Here is a 19,652-nt window from a genome sequence, read left to right on the forward strand (position 1 = left end):
AAGGAAAAAAAATTCTTACAGACTCCAGCATTGCCTTAAATTGGTTCTTTCTTAAATATGTATAAGAATACAGTTAAGTACAACTGACCCTTGACATGAGGTTTAGGGGCACTGATCCTCCACGAAGCTGAAAATTCACTTATAACTCTACAGCAGGCCCTCCATATCTGAGGTTCCAGATCCTTGGATTCAACCAAGGATTGTGTAGTACTGAAGTGAGTATTTAGTGAAAAAAAATCCACACGTATGCACACTCTCACAGTTCAAAGCCATGCTGTTCAAGAGTCAGCTGAATATATTCTTTTCCTTTACAGCTCCTCTACATTCACAAAATACAGTGTATCACTTAAAAACAAGCAAAAACGTTAAAGCCAATAAAAATGGAATCAATGTTCATTTAAAGTGATAGGTGAAACAGCACTGCTACAACTAATCACCAGTGCCAGGGTGAAAAAGTAGAAGCAACTATTTATGTGTTACATATGCCAGTTAATAGCTGAGAGTTTTTAATAATACTATTTTTCCTTTGTAAACAATGAACTGGTTTTAAATCACTGCTTTATTAATGCTGATGAGATAATGAATTTATTACTATATCCCCAAAGAAAATTCTAAAAAATCAAAATACTCAGAGAAAATATCATAAGCCTTATTGCAAATAAATATTACAAATTGGTATTTATAGAGATAAACAGGGATTCATGTAATATAACTGCTCACAAAAAGAGAACTCTGCATAAATAAAACATACATACACACATATATACACACATATATCCACCCACACAAGCATATACATACACACACCCACAACAGGCCACACGATCAGTCAGTCAACTCTGCCATCACTTTCTCCCTCCAAGCTTTCATAAAATATCTTATTCAGTGTGTACCATGACATTTATGAAGCCTTCACTTGCCCTCAACACATCATCCACATGAAAGCCCTAAGTTCTTTTATCAGTTTGTGACAATTACAGTAATACACTGCTCAGTTGCTCTATGTCTTTTTCATTATTTAAACCCAAAGCTTCGTTATAATAAGAGTTCAGTTACTTAGAAATTCTATGAAGACAAGTTTCACCTGTAATTATCACTACAAAAGAAACTTTTAACAGCAAAAAAATTCAGTACAAATATAAAGACTTGATGGTTTCGAAATGTGGTGCTAGAGAGGATTTGTGAGTCCCTTGGACTGCAAGGAGATCAAACCAGTCAATCCTAAAGGAAATCAACCCTGAATAGTCAATGGAAGGGCTGACACTGAAGTTCCAACACTTGGGCCACCTGATGCAAAGAGCCAACTCATTGGAAAAACCCTGATGCTGAGAAAGATTGAGGGCAGGAGGAGAAGGAGGCAACAGAGGATGAGATGGTTAGATAGCATCACTGACTCAATGGACATGAATTTGAGCAAAGTCCAGGCGAGAGTGGAGGACAAGGGAGTCTAATGTGCTACAGGCCATGGGTTGGCAAAGTCGGACACAACTTAGCAACTGAACAACATGAATGTAAAAGCTTAAAATGATTTTCTTAGTTTTACATTACTACATGTCAACCTAATACAGGTTCTAATGCAGCAGGTCTGTTTACTGTTTACATGTAGTCTCTTTGGAGACAATTAAACAACCATTCAAACACAAACAGAAACACAAATCTGCAATAGTCATTCAGATGACCCAGAAGGCGCATATATTCTTTTATTTATAACATCACTAAGATGAAAAATTTAACAAAGGTAAAAAATTATCAGAATCATTAGATCCATTAGAGTCTAGAGATACCGCTCTAGAACACCTCAGTCAAAACCATGATAACAGCTATCACCTGTACTCAAAAGACTCCCCAAACCTCTAGTACCCTCATCTGTCCTGAACTCCTGACTTGAATATCCATTTTTTAAAATAAGATATTTGTACTTGTATCTACTGAAACCACTTTAAACTTTCCATGTACTTTTAGGTCTGAACTTACTGTTCCACCCCAAACCTACTCTTCCATTTTCTCATACTGAAATGGATCCTCACTCAGTGAATGTACCTTTTCTACCCAACCCCAGCCACAAACTTGAATAATCTCCCTTTCGCATACTCTTTTTATCCAATCTCTCTCCATGCTCTCCTCTTCCTCTATTGCCCCGATTTCAATTCAGGCTATCAAAATTTCTCATGTACTAACGATTTTCCCACCTACTTTCTAAGAAGGATTTTCCTGTCATTTCTATTCTCTGCCACTTCACTTCCATAGCCACATCAAACAGTGAGTGTATTTAAGGCAGGGGAAGGGTGGTGGGGGGTGGGGGTGGGGGAAGCACACAGGCACACACACAGCCAAGGTCAATCAGGGACCAGAAATAATGAAGAGCTGAGCAAAGGTGGTAGCTAAGAAAATGGAAAGAAAGATGCAAAAAAATATTTGCTAGAAGTAACAGGATGACGGAACAGATAAGAGCTACTGCTGCTACTGCTGCTAAGTCGCTTCAGTCGTGTCCGACTCTGTGCAACCCCATAGATGGCAGCCCACCAGGCTCCGCCATCCCTGGGATTCTCCAGGCAAGAGTACTGGAGTGGGGTGCCATAAAGGCCTAACTAAATATGGAAATGAAAGAAGAACAAAGATTTAAAGAACCACGTAAAGATACTGGAAGTATTAGCTCCAAATTTATGCCCTGAAAGGTAAAGATCATTTTAACTCTTGCCTCACAAATAGTTTACACCTTGAGTGACCTGAGGACAGTGATTCTATTTACCATAATAATCACAGAAGCATTCAGGGAAATAATAATGTGAATGTGCTAATTTTCAGGTTCCAATAAGATAACTATATGGGATTGTCCAGAATATAATTTTTTTTAAGCTGAGATTTGAAGTTCAAAAGTAGAGATGTTAATTTCAAAGGAATTAACCTGACAATGGACTCGACTTAGCCACTAAACAACAACATGACAATAATGTGAATATATAATGATATAACTCCTTTGGGAAACAAAACTATGAAACCTGAAATGTGAGTCTTGCGTCTGCTTATTAAGATACTGTATTAAAAATTTTAGTATGTTCTCTTAAGAAATTTGGTTTAAGTTGTTCCCTAACTAACACTGCTCCTAGGCACTTTAAGAAGTAAACGTTCCTCTTAAAATGAAAGTATTGTTTACTATAAACCTCAAAATTATTCCTACAAATGATTTTAAATAACATGTCCAGATCATAATCAAAAATAACCAAGCACATGGGAAACTAAACTCCATAAGCAAGAACTAGCAGAAATCAGAGAAAACAGAAGCAGACCTAAAAAGATTTCAGATACTTGAATTTCCAAACATATCCTATAAGACAACACAGACTGTACTTAAGGAAATAAAATAAAATAAAGATATCTACCAAGACAAGGAAATAATAAAAAGCTACAGAGACTTAAAACCAAATGGAATTCTTAAAAATAAAAATAAAAAATACAACAATTAAAATTAAATATCTAATCAATTGGTTCAACAGATCTCAGATAAAGGCTGAGAATATTCCAAAATGGAAGAAAGACATCAATCCACAAAAGTTAAAAGGCCTGTGAATCCTAAGCAAGATAAAAAATAAATCCACACTTAACCAAATTATAGTGAGCTTCAGAAAACCAAAGACAAATATAAATTCTTAAAAACTGCTACGGGAGAAAAAAAGAATAATTACCTTCAAAGGAGCAACAGTTACAAACTGACTTCTCAACATTAATAAAGGAAACCAGAAGATAATGGAATCAAATCTTCAATGTACAAAAAGAAAATTACTGCCAATCTACACTTAAACATTTATGGAAAAAAGACACTTACACGAATGAAGGCAAATAAAGAAATTACCTGACAACATGGAGAGGGTTCATCAGGAGCAGACTTGTACTAAAGAAATTTCTAAAGGACATATTATGGGGAAGAGGATGGTTGATTCCAGCTGGAAGGCACAGGTTGCAAGATGGAATGGAAAGCAAATATGGCAAATATATAATTACCTCTAAGTGAATATTATATAAAACAACAACATAATGACTTACAGTACTAAAAAAACCAACAACAGCAACAAATGGCATCTAAATCAGGGGTAAAGTTAATGGGGTCACTGCTCTGAAGTCCTTTTACTGCCTGGGAGGATGATGAAGCATTTCTTATTGATTAATGGTTTAGACTTGAAAAGGCAAGCAGATGTCAAAATTTCTAGGGTAATCAGTAAAAAAATTTTTTTAATTTAAATAGAGAATAACTTCCAAACAACTAAAAGAGATTAAAAACAAAATGATGAAAAAACAAATCAATACTCTAACCACAAAGCAATTTTGCTGGTAATTAACAGCAAAAAGAAAAATACAAGAAAAACCCCTAAATGTTTGGAAATTGTGGTAGATTAAATACTGAGACAAATTCCTAAAATGGAGGAAATCTTCTCCCATCCTTGAATCTGGGCCAGGCTTGTGACTTGCTCCAGTCAACAGAATGTGTGGAAGTCTTTCTGCTTTCACCTTGACTTCTTGGAATGCTCACCCGAGACTACCATTTGAGCAACTGTTGAGCCTACTGAAAGATACAAAGTCACTAAAATGAAAACCAGGGCATCCCAGCCACCAGCCAGCACCAACTACCAGATACGAACCACAAAGCACAGCCAGTCCTCTACTGAATACAGCTCATAAGGGAAGCTAGACAAACCTGGCAAAGGAACTACTCAGAAATAACTGCTGGGATGGTGTGTTACAATTGACAGAAAGAGATTCACTTTTTCTTGTGAAAAGCCATGGGTCTAAGAAATTTTTCTAAATATTTGAAATGAATGACATATACATCAAATTATATGTTTACAAAATAAGAGTTTACATATCAAAAAAACCTGTGGGATGCAACAAAACAGTGCTTAGAGAACTTTATAACCTAAAATGCATACATTAGAAAAGAAGACTGAAAATTCATTATCTATCTGAACATTTGAAAAAGAACAAAATTAATTGAAGAAAATATAAATAAATGAAACAAAAGACAATAGAGGTAAAGCAAAACTAAGAGTCAATTTTTTTTAAAAAACTGACACATTTTACAATCATAGCAAGATTGATCAAAAAAAAGGGCAAGGGCAATATAACCAGTATTAAAAATTAATCTATAAATGAGACGAAATTCTCATCAATATCCCAACATGCTGATTCTAAAATTTAAATAGAAATGGTGCCAATGCAAGAGTTGATAACTGAGGCACATTTCATATATGTATAAGATTCACTGCATTCATAAAGGTTCCTCCAAAGCATCTAAAAGAGTAGTAAATTCTTTTCAAGGAGTAAATCAATAAGTTCATAATGACACTTAAGAAAAACTCATTGATCACCTTTGGAGAATAATAAGAAACTAATACATTATTGTTTTTTTTAATTGGAGGAAAATTGCTTTATCATGTTGTGTTGGTTTCTGCCATATAAACTGTATTATTTTAAAAACTAATATAGAAAAAAATATCTATCCTGCCTTTCCTAACTGAACTGTGTCACTGGATAACCAAACAGATGAAGAAAAGTTTCTTTTTATGGAAGCATTCCACCTTACAAAGGAAATAAGAACAGAATTCAAATATCACCATTTTGTAAGCCCTAATAAGTTCATTGTTCTAGGTATCAAATATCAATGGCTGCTCAAATTACAAAAAGAGAAACAACCAGACATTATATACCTTGCAACAGAGTATACCACATCAACACCTAGGAAGCATTCTTGTCCAAAAACCAAAATCTAAACTTGATCAATTGAAACTTCGATTCAACTACCAATTTAGAGGAAATACAGAGAATGAGAAAAAATGACACAAGAGGCATAAGCCAGATTAGCAAACCTGTATAGGTGGAAATACCTGGTTGCTTCACCAAATAAACTATAATAAAGAAAAGGGAAAGAGAAAGGGCATGGGGACACAGAAATTAAGACACACTTGAACAAAAAAAAACCCCACAAACACAATTAAATTACAGTGCTCAGGAGTGTAGCTTTGGATGATAAAAATTATAAAGAAATACAAAGATGCCATTACCAGAGAAGTCAGGACTATAGAGGGAAGGGGCTGTGATTAGGAAGGGCCAAGTGGAAGGCTTCTGGGTGGATGGCAAAGATATTTCTTGACTTGGGTGCTAGTTATACAAAAAAAAAGACATTAATTCATATATGTATTTCACGCACTTTTCTACATTTTGTTGCATGCTGCTGCTGCTGCTGCTAAGTAGCTTCAGTCGTGTCCGACTCTGTGCGACCCCATAGACGGCAGCCCACCAGGCTCCCCCATTCCTGGGATTCTCCAGGCAAGAACACTGGACTGGGTTGCCATTTCCTTCTCCAATGCATCAAAGTGAAAAGTGAAAGTGAAGTCGCTCAGTCGTGTCGGACTCTTAGCGACCCCATGGACTGCAGCCTACCAGGCTCCTCCGTCCATGGGACTTTCCAGGCAAGAGTACTGGAGTTGGGTGCCATCGCCTTCTCTGACTTGATGTCATAAGTAACATTTAAAGTGAGTTTTCAATTGCTGTTTTTTATAGTGTCACTCAAGAAACCTTAACTTAAGGCCTAACAGCAAAGTGAAGTCCTCAAAACCTCAGTTCTCTAAGAGAACAAAGTGATGTAGTTCAAATATGCTGCTGCTAAGTTGCAGTCAGTCGCGTCCGACTCTGTGCGACCCCATAGACGGCAGCCCACCAGGCTCCCCCATCCCTGGGATTCTCCAGGCAAGAGTACTGGAGTGGGTTGCCATTGCCTTCTCCGACATTTTGTTGTATAATGTACAATAAAAAAGCTTTCAAGATCTTAAACAGTATTTCACCATGACTATAATGTGCTCAGTGCCCAGTTGCTCAGTTGTGTCCACTCTTTTGCGACCCCATGGACTATAGCTCACCAGGCTCCTCTGTCCATGGGATTTTCCTGGAAAAATACTGGAGTGGGTTACCAATACCTCCTCCAATGATTATAATACTTCAATACTAATGTACTATGACAAAACTGTTAATGTAACAATTAACTTCACTTTGAATTCAACATAAGACTTCTTTCTAACCTCTGAATAATTCTTTCCTCTCCCTACCCCACCCCCAGTGATTCTTGGCTGTTCTTTTGAATCTAAGCTCCCTTACTGAGTTTATGATTAATCTCTCTATCCAATTCTTTACTCCTTTTTTGTCCCCTCTGACCTCAATCCTGTGCTAACTGAACACTAATCAACCAGTCAGATGACTAAAATTGCTGGTGTCGATAACATCGTTAATGTACTAAAATCGCTAGTCTGTGTATCATCATTAACATACTAACCCAGGTTGTTTCTCCAGGGCAAGATCAGATAACAGACCCCCAAGCCACGGACCACCTGGTCTGAGACTCCTAAGCTAGAACATCCTGACTCCCAAAACTATGATTAAGAAACGTCACAGATGATGATTAGGCCCATCCTCTTTGTTCTTCCCCTTTAAGACAATCTCCAACTCAAAAAACAAGATGGATCTGAGGACAGGCTCTCACTCCCCGGCCTGGCCACTTGCAACAAACCCTTACTTGGCTGAAAACACCTGCTGTCAAGAGTCTGGCTTTCTGTGTCAATGGACGCATGAGGCCTTGCTTGGTTACAAATCTAAGTCAATCTGAAGGACTGATATAAATGTTTTACTCCGTCCTTTACCCTCTACATGGCTAATTCAACCATAAGAACTCTTATCATCAGGGGTCATTTTTACCTTTCTGATTACTCCCCAATAAAATAAAGATAATAAAACAACTATCTCAAAAGACTGTTGTAAGGAATAAATGCAAAATATTTAAACCTATAATACACGTGCTCAATAAACAGTTAATAGTAATGTTACCAGCTTCATGTCTTGAAAGTCCTTCTTCTCGAATCATAATTCCACCCACACCATGCCTTTGCTCATGCTACCTTCCCTACCTGGAATGCCTTTTACTCCTTATCTCTTAAGATCAGGCACAAGACTGAAACCTCCCCAGGTAACCACCAAAACAATCAAACATTCTCAGCTCAGAGCTCTCTCCCACAGAATTATTATTAGACCAAACGTCTAATGATATTGATTTGTACAATACAACTTTTCTATGTATTTGCATTTCCATAAGACTGAGGTTAGAAATAACGTTCATCAATTTTGTATCTCAGTACTTACCTAGCCTAGTGACACATAACAAGCATTCAGTAGAATGTACTGGATCAATGTTTTATTTCCTCCAACACTGAAACTTTCTTCAGTGATGGGGAAGTAGCTATTTTGTTGAGCCAGTGATAAAATACACAGAGAAATGTATTCACCCATCAATAGTTAAACTGTTAATTATCCGATCTATTAAAAATGGGGATCATTTCATTGATTCTCTGACACCTGCTTCCTAAACACCACATCTTGGGCATTACTGCAGGGGAAAGCAAATGTTTAAAATGTTGAATTAAATCTCATTTCCTGATACAACAAAACTGTATTCACAGGTAAATGGAGAAATAATATTTTAAATAAAATATACCAGATGTTTTAAACTAGAAATTCAGTGTGAAATGTTAAGACACAGGATTCTTTCAATAGTTGTGAGTTTCTTAAGAGCAAGAATTCTAACTCAATGTTTAATCTTCCCAAGTGCCCAATACAAAAGTAAAATGAAATAGGTCTTCTCCCACTATGGGATCCATCTGGGAAACAGGCCTATCTCACTCACTACTGTGTGTCCTCAGGAGCCACCACTGGGTGTTGAATGAAGGTACAGACTTGGATCATACCCCAGCTCTTGACAACAGGAGCTTTTGTTCATCTCTATGGACCCAGGACGACAGAGGATGAGGTGGTTGGATGGCATCACCGACTCGACGGACATGAGTTTGAGTAAGCTGTAGGAGCTGGTGATGGACAGGGAGGCCTGGCGTGCTGCACTCCATGCGGTCACAGAGAGTCGAACACAACTGAGCGACTGAACTGATAAACCCAGCATCTAACATGTAGCAGGCATGCAACATCTTATGAGTTAGTGCATGATCTTTGGGTTTCTTTCTTTGAGTGGTTCACTGATTCCCACGCCAACCTACGCCTCCAGTCCTTGTTCTGAAATGAGGAAAACATCTGACCGTACCTCAGTTCCTTCTTCTGCTATAACCTAAGTTCACTTCTAAGATACAATGAAGAGAGAATGATAGTGACACTGAATTTAGAGCCAGAAGACTGAGTTTGATGCAAATTATTATGAAGCATTTTTTACAAGCAAGTTGAAGATATGCAAAACACATGCATTTCACATAATTCATTTATTTTTAATGCCAATAGATAACTTCTTAAGCAGAGAATAAATCATATAACCCACGTTTATTTCTATTATTACAGTATCATTATAGCAGTGATTCACAGATATCAATATAGCTGAATGCTTTGATGAGCTTTATTTTCAATTTTATACTTTATTAATCTAACTGCATTCATTTAGGACTGCTAATTATCCAAAGGACAACAAATGAATTAAAAAAAACAAACACCTTTAAGCACACTCACTAGTTTCACCTAGCAGGGCTTCAAACTATCTTAAATATGTGTAATAGTCCCCACAACTATTGGGAACAACCGATCAATTATCCAGAGCATTTTATCCTAATGCTATGGAAGGTTACATTCCTGACAAGATGCCTAAAACAAAAGTTATTTCCTCATAAAAAAAAGTTATGATAAAAGCCATATTCTTAACCAAGGGCCTTATGCCTAATTTTTTCTAGAAATGACTACACATGTCATTTTTAAACATCTCTAACATTCTGTAAAGAATCATTCCAAAAAAATAACAATAGAGAAATACACTACCCATTTTGAATAAAACTTAATTTGGTATATGTAACTCTATAAAGAAAATTACAAAGAGTGCCTATCTCTTCTTCACAATTCCAATTCAGTGAATTCCCTGGTGGTCCAGCGGTTAGGATTCTGCCTTTCCACTTCGGGGGGCACAGGTCTGATCCCTAGTCAGGAGACTAAGATCCTGCAGGCCATGTGGTGTGGCCAAAAATTGTAATTTCAGTTTCTATTCATTGCAGCAGAGTGGAAGGTGGTGATATTCATCATCCATGATGAAAAAAGAAAAGACCCCTCACCACTGACTCCAGCAGAAACATCACAGAGCAGGAAGGACTCTGGCCCTGATGCCTAGCCCTGTTGTCAGAAGGCCAAATCATCACTAGAAGAAAACATGTGAAAAGGAACCAGGTTAAAGATGAGAACCAATATAACACCCAAAGGGCATCATTTAAAAGAAAGGTTATAGTGCTACAAATATATTGTTCTATACTTAGTCCTATCCAATAACTTAATTTACTGACTAAATATACAGAAAGAATACTAATGTGCAGGATAAAAAAAATTTAGCAGGAAGTAACATGCCCAAAGATAACTTGTAAATACCCATACCTAGGTTTTAAAAAAAAAAAAAAATCAAACCAGCAAGTTGAGAAGGGGAAAGGAGGGAAACAATTGTGAAGGCTAAAATATGAGTAAAGAATACTTACTGCCACAATAATGAATGCAACTTCCCCTATTTTAACAAAAGCTTTGGATCTACAAAGCAGGTAACAACCTATTCCACCCGATCAGACCACACTTAGAATAATGAATTCAGTTTCAGACCTCCTCTTTAAGGGGCTGGGAAAAAGAGTATCGTATTCAGGAAGCAACAACTGAAAAACACTAAGGCCTGAAACCATGTCACATAAAAAGTAACTTAAATACTTTCCAACTCTGATTCAAAAGGTTTCTTTAGGGAAATTTTTGTGGGCATATTTTTTTTGTGAGGAAAATTTTTAGGAAGGCTCAATAATTATTGAGAACCTCACAATGGGACTTTTGCTGTCTGTTAGCAAGCAAAGGGAAAGTTAAAGTTATCTTTTATCCCTGGTGGCTCAGATAGTAAGAGCGTCTGCCTACAATGCGGGAGACCTGGGTTCAATCCCTGGGTTGGGAAGATCCCCTGGAGAAGGAAATGGCAACCCACTCCAGTACTCTTGCCTTGAAAATCCCATGGACGGAGGAGCTACGGACGGATGCTACAGTCCACAGGGTTGCAAAGAGTCAGACACCACTGAGCCACTTCACTTTATCTTCTGAGCTTTGTTCCAGCTACTGAGTTAGGACATTTCCTCATTTAATCCTCACAACTACTCAGTTAAGTAAATACTATTATTCACGTTCTACAGATAAGAAAACTGAGGCTCAAAGAAGTTGAGTAATTGACCAAGATCACAGGTCTAGCAGACAGTTGAATAAAACCCTGAACCTGTATCTAACATCAATGACTATGTTTTATACTATACCAAGTGTCTCCATAACAAAGGTAAGTTTCACATGTAAAAATATGCATTCGTGCCAATTAAAATAAGTCTGCAACATTACTTTACCCCTCTAAAATAATCCCCCTATCAAAAAAATTCTAATATCCCTTAATGATGATTCAGTTCAGTTCAGTCGCTCAGTCGTGTCCAACTCTTTGCGACCCCATGAATCACCACACACCAGGCCTCCCTGTCCATCACCAACTCCCAGAGTTCACTCAGACTCACGTCCATCGAGTCAGTGATGCCATCCAGCCATCTCATCCTCTGTCATCCCCTTCTCCTGCCCCCAATCCTTCCCAGCATCAGAGTCTTTTCCAATGAGTCAACTCTTCGCATGAGGTGGCCAAAGTACTGCAGTTTCAACTTTAGCATCATTCCTTCCAAAGAAATCCCAGGGCTGATCTCCTTTAGAATGGACTGGTTGGATCTCCTTGCAGTCCAAGGGACTCTCAAGAGTCTTCTCCAACACCACAGTTCAAAAGCATCAATTCTTCGGCGCTCAGCCTTCTTCACAGTCCAACTCTCGCATCCATACATGACCACAGGAAAAACCATAGCCTTGACTAGAAGGACCTTTGTTGGCAAAGTAATGTCTCTGCTTTTCAATATGCTATCTAGGTTGGTCATAACTTTTCTTCCAAGGAGTAAGAGTTTTTTAATTTCATGGCTGCAATCACCATCTGCAGTGATTTTGGAGCCCCCAAAAATAAAGTCTGACACTGTTTCCACTATTTCCCCATCTATTTCCCATGAAGTGATGGGACCAGATACCATGATCTTCTAACGATGATTAGAGAATTAAATTAGCACTCATTCATAGTATTCTATGGCACAATTCTTAAAAAGTAATATGTAGAACTTGTGTAGCTCCAGGATGTTTACACCTTTTCTGGAAAAGGAAAGGTATAAACTAAGGTATAAACTACACTAAGGAAAGCTTGTAACTTTCCTTCATTAATCCTATTTCTGGCAATTATTCCAAGGAAATAATTCAGCAGAGAGAGAAATGTTCACTCACAAATATATACAGTATTGTCCATAAAAATTACAGAAGCAATCTAGATATCCAATATTTAAGGGTAAAATAAATTATGATATAGTCACACAAAGGAGTGTTTATAGATTTCTTTTAAAATATAGTAGAGGTTCATGTAAAAACACAAGAATGATGTCTATGCTTTAAAATGAAAATAGCAAAGCATGCATACAGCTATGTAAAAATCTATGCATATAAATAATAAAGGTAATAAAAATAAAACAATATGTATATTATGGTGATGACATTATACATGATTTTCAATTTTTTATAACTGTTTTTAATGTTTTCACTCTACTGCTAACTATCAAAAGCAGGTTATAAAATATAATAATAATGATATTATTTTTATAAATTTCTAAGATATGCTTTACGCATGCATACAGAAGCAGCCCAGCTCCTAAAGAGTTCATAATATACTTAAGGAGACAACATTTACATTTGTAGCAAGAAAAAAACTGTTATTTAAAACAATAGTAACTAAAGCTCTAAGAAATAAGCATTTCAGAGGTAGTCATTTAACAAACTTTTTTGAGTGCCTACTATATGCCAGCCACAGCTCTAGCCACTGGACTTATAACAATGAACAAAACAAACAAAAATTTCTTGCCCTCATGGAACTTACATTCCAGCAGCAGAGATACAATAAGTAAGTTAATATGTGAATTAAATAAGCAATTGATAGTGCTAAGTGCTACGGAGAAAAATAGAGCCAAGAAAGCAGGCAGTGAGTGTGTATGTGAAGGATGCAATTTTACACTAAGTGCCAGTGGAGGGTCTCACTGAGAAGACACCTGCTAAAAGACTGAAAAATGGGAGAGAAAACAGTAGTGATAAATGAGGAAAGAGAATTACAGGCAGGGGAATGGCAATAGCAAAAGCCCTAAAATAGACTGCCTGGCCAATGATGCTAATGTGCCAAAAACTGAGACATGTATTTATTAAGCAGTCTGTACCCAGTTACCTGAAGCATACCACAGACAGCTACACAGTTCTGAGAAAACGAACTGCATCAGTTGGTTTCTGTACGTAGCTGCTTTTCCTGGCAAATCCTTTGAGATCTTCTTCACCTATAATTACTTAAGCATCTCCTTTTTATTCTGAGGATCCATATGGGGCCAACCCCTATAGAATCCAACAAAGCTAACAAATTTCTAACAGGGGGAATGAGACCCTCAGGGTGAACCATGAGAGTGGATGTTATAGGGGTGGCCCCCATATGGAAATGTCCAAGAAACTTGTAAATAAAAGAACTTCATTTTAAGCTGTTCTCTGTGTCGTGATATGGTGCTTCCCCAATGGCTCAGAAGTAAAGAATCCTCCTGCAATGCAGGTGACCTGGGTTCGATCCCTGGGTTGGGAAGATCCCCTGGAGAAGAGCACTCCAGTATTCTTTCCTGGGAAATTCCATGGACAGAGGAGCCTAGTGGGCTAGAGTGCATGGGGTTGCAAAAGAGTCGGACACAACTGAGTGATTAAACAACAACAACATGTTGTGATATAATCCCTGCCACTACTTCCAAAATTTCAAAAACCTCTACAACAAAACCTGATTTGTGAATTTAGAGGAATCAAGGCAGATACCAAAATGACAGGCTCAAGAGACAAGATATAAGTGGAAGCTAAAATAGAGCAGAAACATAGAAGTGAAGCAAGGCATGACTAAGAAAAACACAACTTTCTGAAACTCTTCAGAAACATTTGGCTATTCCTACCATCTACAGACTGGGGCTTTGAAAAAGACAAAGGACCACCCCATAAGCTGGTGGACATGGCTACACTTTGATGGCCAACAACTAGATCACACTCAAACAATTAATAGATGAAACAAAAAAAGTACCTAAACACACGGTTCATAAGACTAAAGGGGAATGCTTATCATTCAGATTAAAAGTTGTTTAAAAACACTTCATGGAAAAGGTGACCTTGGCCTAACCTTTAAAGGATAAGAGTTGAAGAACAGAGAATATAGGAAGAGATATTCCAGGTACGGCTAAACCATGAATAAGGCTCCAAAGCCAAGAAGCAGTGTGGCCTGTTCAGAAAACAGTGCAGAAACTGGTCTATTTGGAACAGGTAACGGAATAAAAGATTAGCCAGGTAAGGTGAGAACAGATAAAGGCAGATTCTGAAACCCAGGATGAGAAATCTGAACTCTGACAAGCATTCATGAGAAGAGAAAGAAAACTGCTTTGTTCTGCTTCTGCTCTTTGTTTTTTTTTAAGATCATAAAATAGTTTGGCAATGTTGACTGGTCCCTGCCTTGCCTTCTAAAACTGGCCCACTGATTTCCTACCCTCCCCTACCCCCAGTTCCTGTTATATAATCTCAGGCACACAACTATCACCTCTCTGAAGATAATGCCTTTAACTCATGTTTGTGCTAGTACCCCATCTCCAACTGCCTGTCAATTATCCTTAAAAAGTCTTCAACTATCCTGTATCATTTGTCCACCCTATAAATGCTTCTGAATGTCTATCCTGTGACATATGCAAACAAGGAATGTAAAGATAACTCAGTCCATAGCCTCCAGAAACTCACAGTCTGATGCAGACAGAAGCCAAGAAAATAAACTGGTACAATACAGAGCAGAGGAATGCTTAGCGCAGCATGAGAGCAGAGGACAACAACATCAGTTTGGAGATCAGGAAAAGACAGACAACATTTAAAAGAAAGTGCTAACTGAACTGAGTCATGAAGGAAAATACACATCAAAGGGTGGGAAGAAGTGGAGGGGATGAGAATGATTACAATTAGACGGCAACGGCTGGGCAGAGCTCATCCTGCTCAGAGACTATTAATTTCATATGGCTGGCTAAGTAGTAAAGGACCAGATCACGAACACCGTTCTCTCATGCTAAGAATTTTGTATTTTAGAATAGCTGAAGGAGTTGAATGATGAAATAACATGACCATATTTGTGTTTCTTAAAAAGAGCTCTTGTGGCAGTGGACACTGGACTGAAAGAGCACGACCATGCCTCATAAAATGCAACAAAAATCTGTTAAAGGCTTCTGTTAACATTCAATTTATCTCCAGTCATTCATTCCTACCCTCATTCTAGGCTTAGCTCATATCCTTCATAAAACCTTCGTTAACTCTTCCCAACCACATTAATCTCTTCTTTCAGAAATTTCTAAGGCCTGGCTGTCTGTACACTGCACTGTCATCATCTTACATTTTTAACTAATTCACACTTAAAGATGTCATATATTTTCTGAATGTACGTGTGACACATGCATACAAACACCTCCATCTCACAGCACCTAGTGTGGTAATACATTATGAAACAGATAATTCCTTTGAACTGAATACATGAGTCTCCTTTATCCATGAATAAAATGATTCCACTATTCTCCATATAAATAATAAACACATAAGATGTATGACTAATCAAAACTAGGGTGAAAAAGTTAGTACAGTGGTCATATAGAACAAATACAAGGGAACTTTCTGGGGAGATGAAAACGTTCTAATTTTGCAAAAGGAATGTGTCAAACTGTTGCATCTATTTATTTTAAAAATACACAGGATGTGTACAGCTCAATATATACAAATTTTACCTAAAAATCTTTAAAAAACAAGGGGTAGGGAGCAAGGAGCTATAGATGAAACAAGAATGGTAGAATGTTGACGGTACTTTTTGTGTAGAGTGTATGGGGGTCCACAAAATTATTCTGCTTACTTTGAATGCGTGTGAGATTTTCTGTAATAAAAAGTACATTTCTCCCAGTCAAATCATATATAACTAAAAAACTACTCAGAAGATTAAATTACTCATTCTCCCAATGTCTGGAATAATGTAACATTGTATCTTTTAAAGTGATTTCACTATCTTTATTACCTATCTGGTTCTAAGGAATATCTTCTAAGACAAATTTGTCAATAGCACAGACAAGCTATAAAGGTCAAGCAGTCACAATTTCCTTAATTAGGTGCTAGATAGTAAAGTTAATTAGCCCTGTTACCAAAGACACCCAAAAAGCCAGTAAAATATAAAGTTAGAATTTTCTAATCTTCAAACTATTGAAGGAGGAAACAGACAGAACAAGCTCCATCTTGAAAGCAGCACCCCATCTTGGGCCGGACTGTGGACTTTGAGCTATATGCCCAGTATCTATGGAAACGACATACCAACTGGAAAACCAGACGCCCAGAATGTAAGAGCCCCAGGGCTCGTACCTAGACTCTCAGTAGCCTAAAAGAATATCCTAATCATCTGTGTAACCAAATAGAATCATAAATTTTATTATGCTTATTGGGGTATAGCCACAGGCCTATTGATAACTGTCCACTGTTAATTACCTAGGCTTAAGGCATATGAATCACGGATTAACTTTGACTGTATCTTTCTTTTCCTTTGTTCAGACTAGTTTCAGGGAATTTGGGGAGGTGGGTTTGGGCACGTACACTTAAGAGTATATAAGGTTTTCACAAAAACTTGTCAGGGTTCTTGGCTAAGAGGAGACTCTGCCTTGGGCCTGCCAGTGTAATAACTGCACTCCACCATCTGCATTGTCCTTCTGAGTGAGTTTGTTTGCCGGAATGAGTGGCTACAACACTATGATGCCAAAGACGGCAACTGAAAGATATCCAAATGATTCTGGAAGTATATTATCCACAAAGATAGATTTGACACCATTCTTCATGACTTTAAAATAATTCAACCACTTTATCTCTGTAATTTAAAATTCAAGCTTATCTGCTCATAATTTGCATTCGCCTCCCACAAACTATTTAATGTGTAAAATAAAGATTTTCCTTAGTACTGTACTGCCAGCGCAAAAGATTAACAAGAATCTTTTATTTAGTAAATTAACTGCTGCATAGTTTAATCCCCTCCAAAGTTCACAAAATTTCTCAAAAAGAGATCTATAGAGCCTTTTACATTAATAATGAATAAACACCCAAAATTACTTACTAAGCCAGATTATATTGTTTTGCTATTATTGCTACTATTTCCCATCAGATTATGCTTAAACTTTCCCTTACTCAATTATCTATGGCCTTATTAATCAGGAACTACTTTAGCTGTGACTGGAAGGGACCTGAAGGACTTGGAGAGTGTTTCTGGGATGCTGACAATGTTCTTAATTGGGTGCAGATCTGAGTGATGATTACATGAGTGAGTTTCATTTGTGAAAATTCTTCAAGCCCTACACTTACATGTATTTTTCTACAAGTATGTAATTCTACAATAAAACGAAGTTTTTATTTTAAAGAAATCATAAAAGCAAGCCAGAGCTGTTAGGGCAGTCCTCAAATCCCCCTCTCCCATAATAAAACACCTGTTCCATGCCCTGAAGTACTTCTCCGCAAAAGTGTAATTCAAAGTTATTTTACAACATTCAACATTTTCTACTGGCATATTCCCAGATAATGCATAACTTCCATTTGCAACTGTGAGCTCAGAAAACATACAATCTCATCTAAAATTTTGTTTATATTTTCCAGAATAAGTAATTTTAAAAGCAAACTGGATAGAAGAAAAAGCTCTGTATTGTTCCGACGAAGATGCCAATCATTTTCAACTTTGTTAAGCAGATTTACGAAGGAAAAGAAAGGCCACTACTTCAAACTTTAATAAGATAAAGAAATCAGGGACAGGGGAAGGTTTAGGAAGAACTTCATGGGAAGGAAGCCCACTTGTCAATGTTTTAAATCAACGTTTACTACTAATCAGATACAATAGGCAAACCAAAAGAGAAGGCAACAATACCTGCCCAAAGAAATGAATGAGATAAAATGTATGAAAACACTATGCCAAGATTCCATATGAAATACCTAATACTTTCCAGGCAAGCATGCTTGACATAGCCTTTTCTCATTCATTTGCTGAAGCAAATAAATTATATCTATAACCCCACAACAAGTAACTCAATTCTCTATTCCTTCTCTAATCTTATAATCTCCCAAAGTTAAATTTAAACATTAAAATTCTCGAGGGAGAAGCAACGGAGTATAATCAAAAGATCTCCTAACCCTTATCTAAAGCACACTTGCACCTTCCACCTGCGAATCAGGAAAGGGAACCTTGCCCTCCAAATACCTCAGAACCCATTCAGCCTTTTCGGCTGAAATGCCAGGGCGTCCACTGACCAACTCCAACGGACACCACTTTAGAAAGCAACTTTGCAAGTGGATCCGGGATAGTTCACGTGAACCATCCTAGCGACTTTCAATGGCAACTACTAAGGATTCATGCCAAACCTCACCCACTGCCTTAAACAACAGCCTCCAGCCTGTGCGTCCAATCCCCATCCTCAAATCACACATAAACGTCCACAAAGCAAATCCACTGACAGTCAGATGAGATGGCAAAACTACAACACACCCAGAAAGTTGATGCAAAAAAGGAGGTGGTGGAGTTGATGTAAAAAGGGGAGGATATGGGGGACGACTCCTCGGGTCAGAGGCACAGGTTTGCTAGCGGGTGCAAGAAAAAGATTCACACCCCCGGGGGCAGAGTGAGCAGCTGGACAGGCAGGCGGAGCGCAGGGAACACGGAGAACTCCCGCGTCGCGGGACACCCGGACACCCTGACATTGGAGCCCGGCAGCGCCCGCGGCCAGCCCCGGCTCCACTCGACCCCGCGGGGCAAAGGGGATCGTCCGCCGGGCGAAGAAGAGCGCCCGGGGAGCTCCAGCTCGGGCCCGGGAAGGCGGCGCGGCCACGGGCCTTCTTACCTGTGCAGGCCGAGGGCGCGGCGCCGCTTGTGGAGCAGGCAAAGCAGCAGGAACGTGGCCCCCGCCAGCGAGGAGTTTCGCACGGTCAGGTACTTGCTGAAGGCCGCCATGGCACAGCCAGCACGAGCGAGACAGGGAAGGGATCGGGGACGCGGACGCGGCGGCGACTGCCGTAGTGCAGGAAGCGCGAGGGAGACTGGGAGGAGAGGAGCGCGCGGAGGGAGGGCGGTGCCGACCTGTCAGGGCCGCCCCCTGGCGCGCGCCGCCGCGCCAGCCGCGCGCCGGAGCCCACCTTGGACTTTGGCTCGGCGGGAGCGCGCGCGGGCGCCTCTGGGCCGGAACAGACTAGCTCTGCGCACGCGCCCACCCTCCTGGGTTCGCCGAGCACGCGAGCGGAGAGACGCCCTGAGGCTCTGTTTGCCGCTGCTCGCTCTTATCCCGCGGTCTCAGCCTTACCCCACCTCCGCGCGCGCACACGCACATGCACATGCACAAGGCTTTCACAAGTACTGGAAAAGCGGCCCTGGGCTGTGTCAGCGGCTTGGTGAGACTTGCCACTCCGCCTCC

The 19,652-nt window shown here is 38.9% G+C and overlaps 1 protein-coding gene across 1 annotated transcript in view; it reads right to left on the bottom strand.

Annotated features, from left to right (window-relative positions):
- ABCD3 (ATP binding cassette subfamily D member 3) overlaps positions 1 to 19,308 on the bottom strand; it is an 82,362-nt gene extending 63,054 nt beyond the window's left edge. Inside the window, exon 1 of the mRNA XM_005908707.3 lies at positions 19,086 to 19,308. Within this exon, the coding sequence (XP_005908769.1) occupies positions 19,086 to 19,195 (110 nt within the window). The 5' untranslated portion in view covers positions 19,196 to 19,308. The remainder of the gene's footprint in view (positions 1 to 19,085) is intronic.
- Between the last annotated feature and the right edge of the window lie 344 nt (positions 19,309 to 19,652).

This window comes from Bos mutus, chromosome 3, assembly GCF_027580195.1.
Source record: "Bos mutus isolate GX-2022 chromosome 3, NWIPB_WYAK_1.1, whole genome shotgun sequence".
NCBI classification, from domain to species: domain Eukaryota; kingdom Metazoa; phylum Chordata; class Mammalia; order Artiodactyla; family Bovidae; genus Bos; species Bos mutus.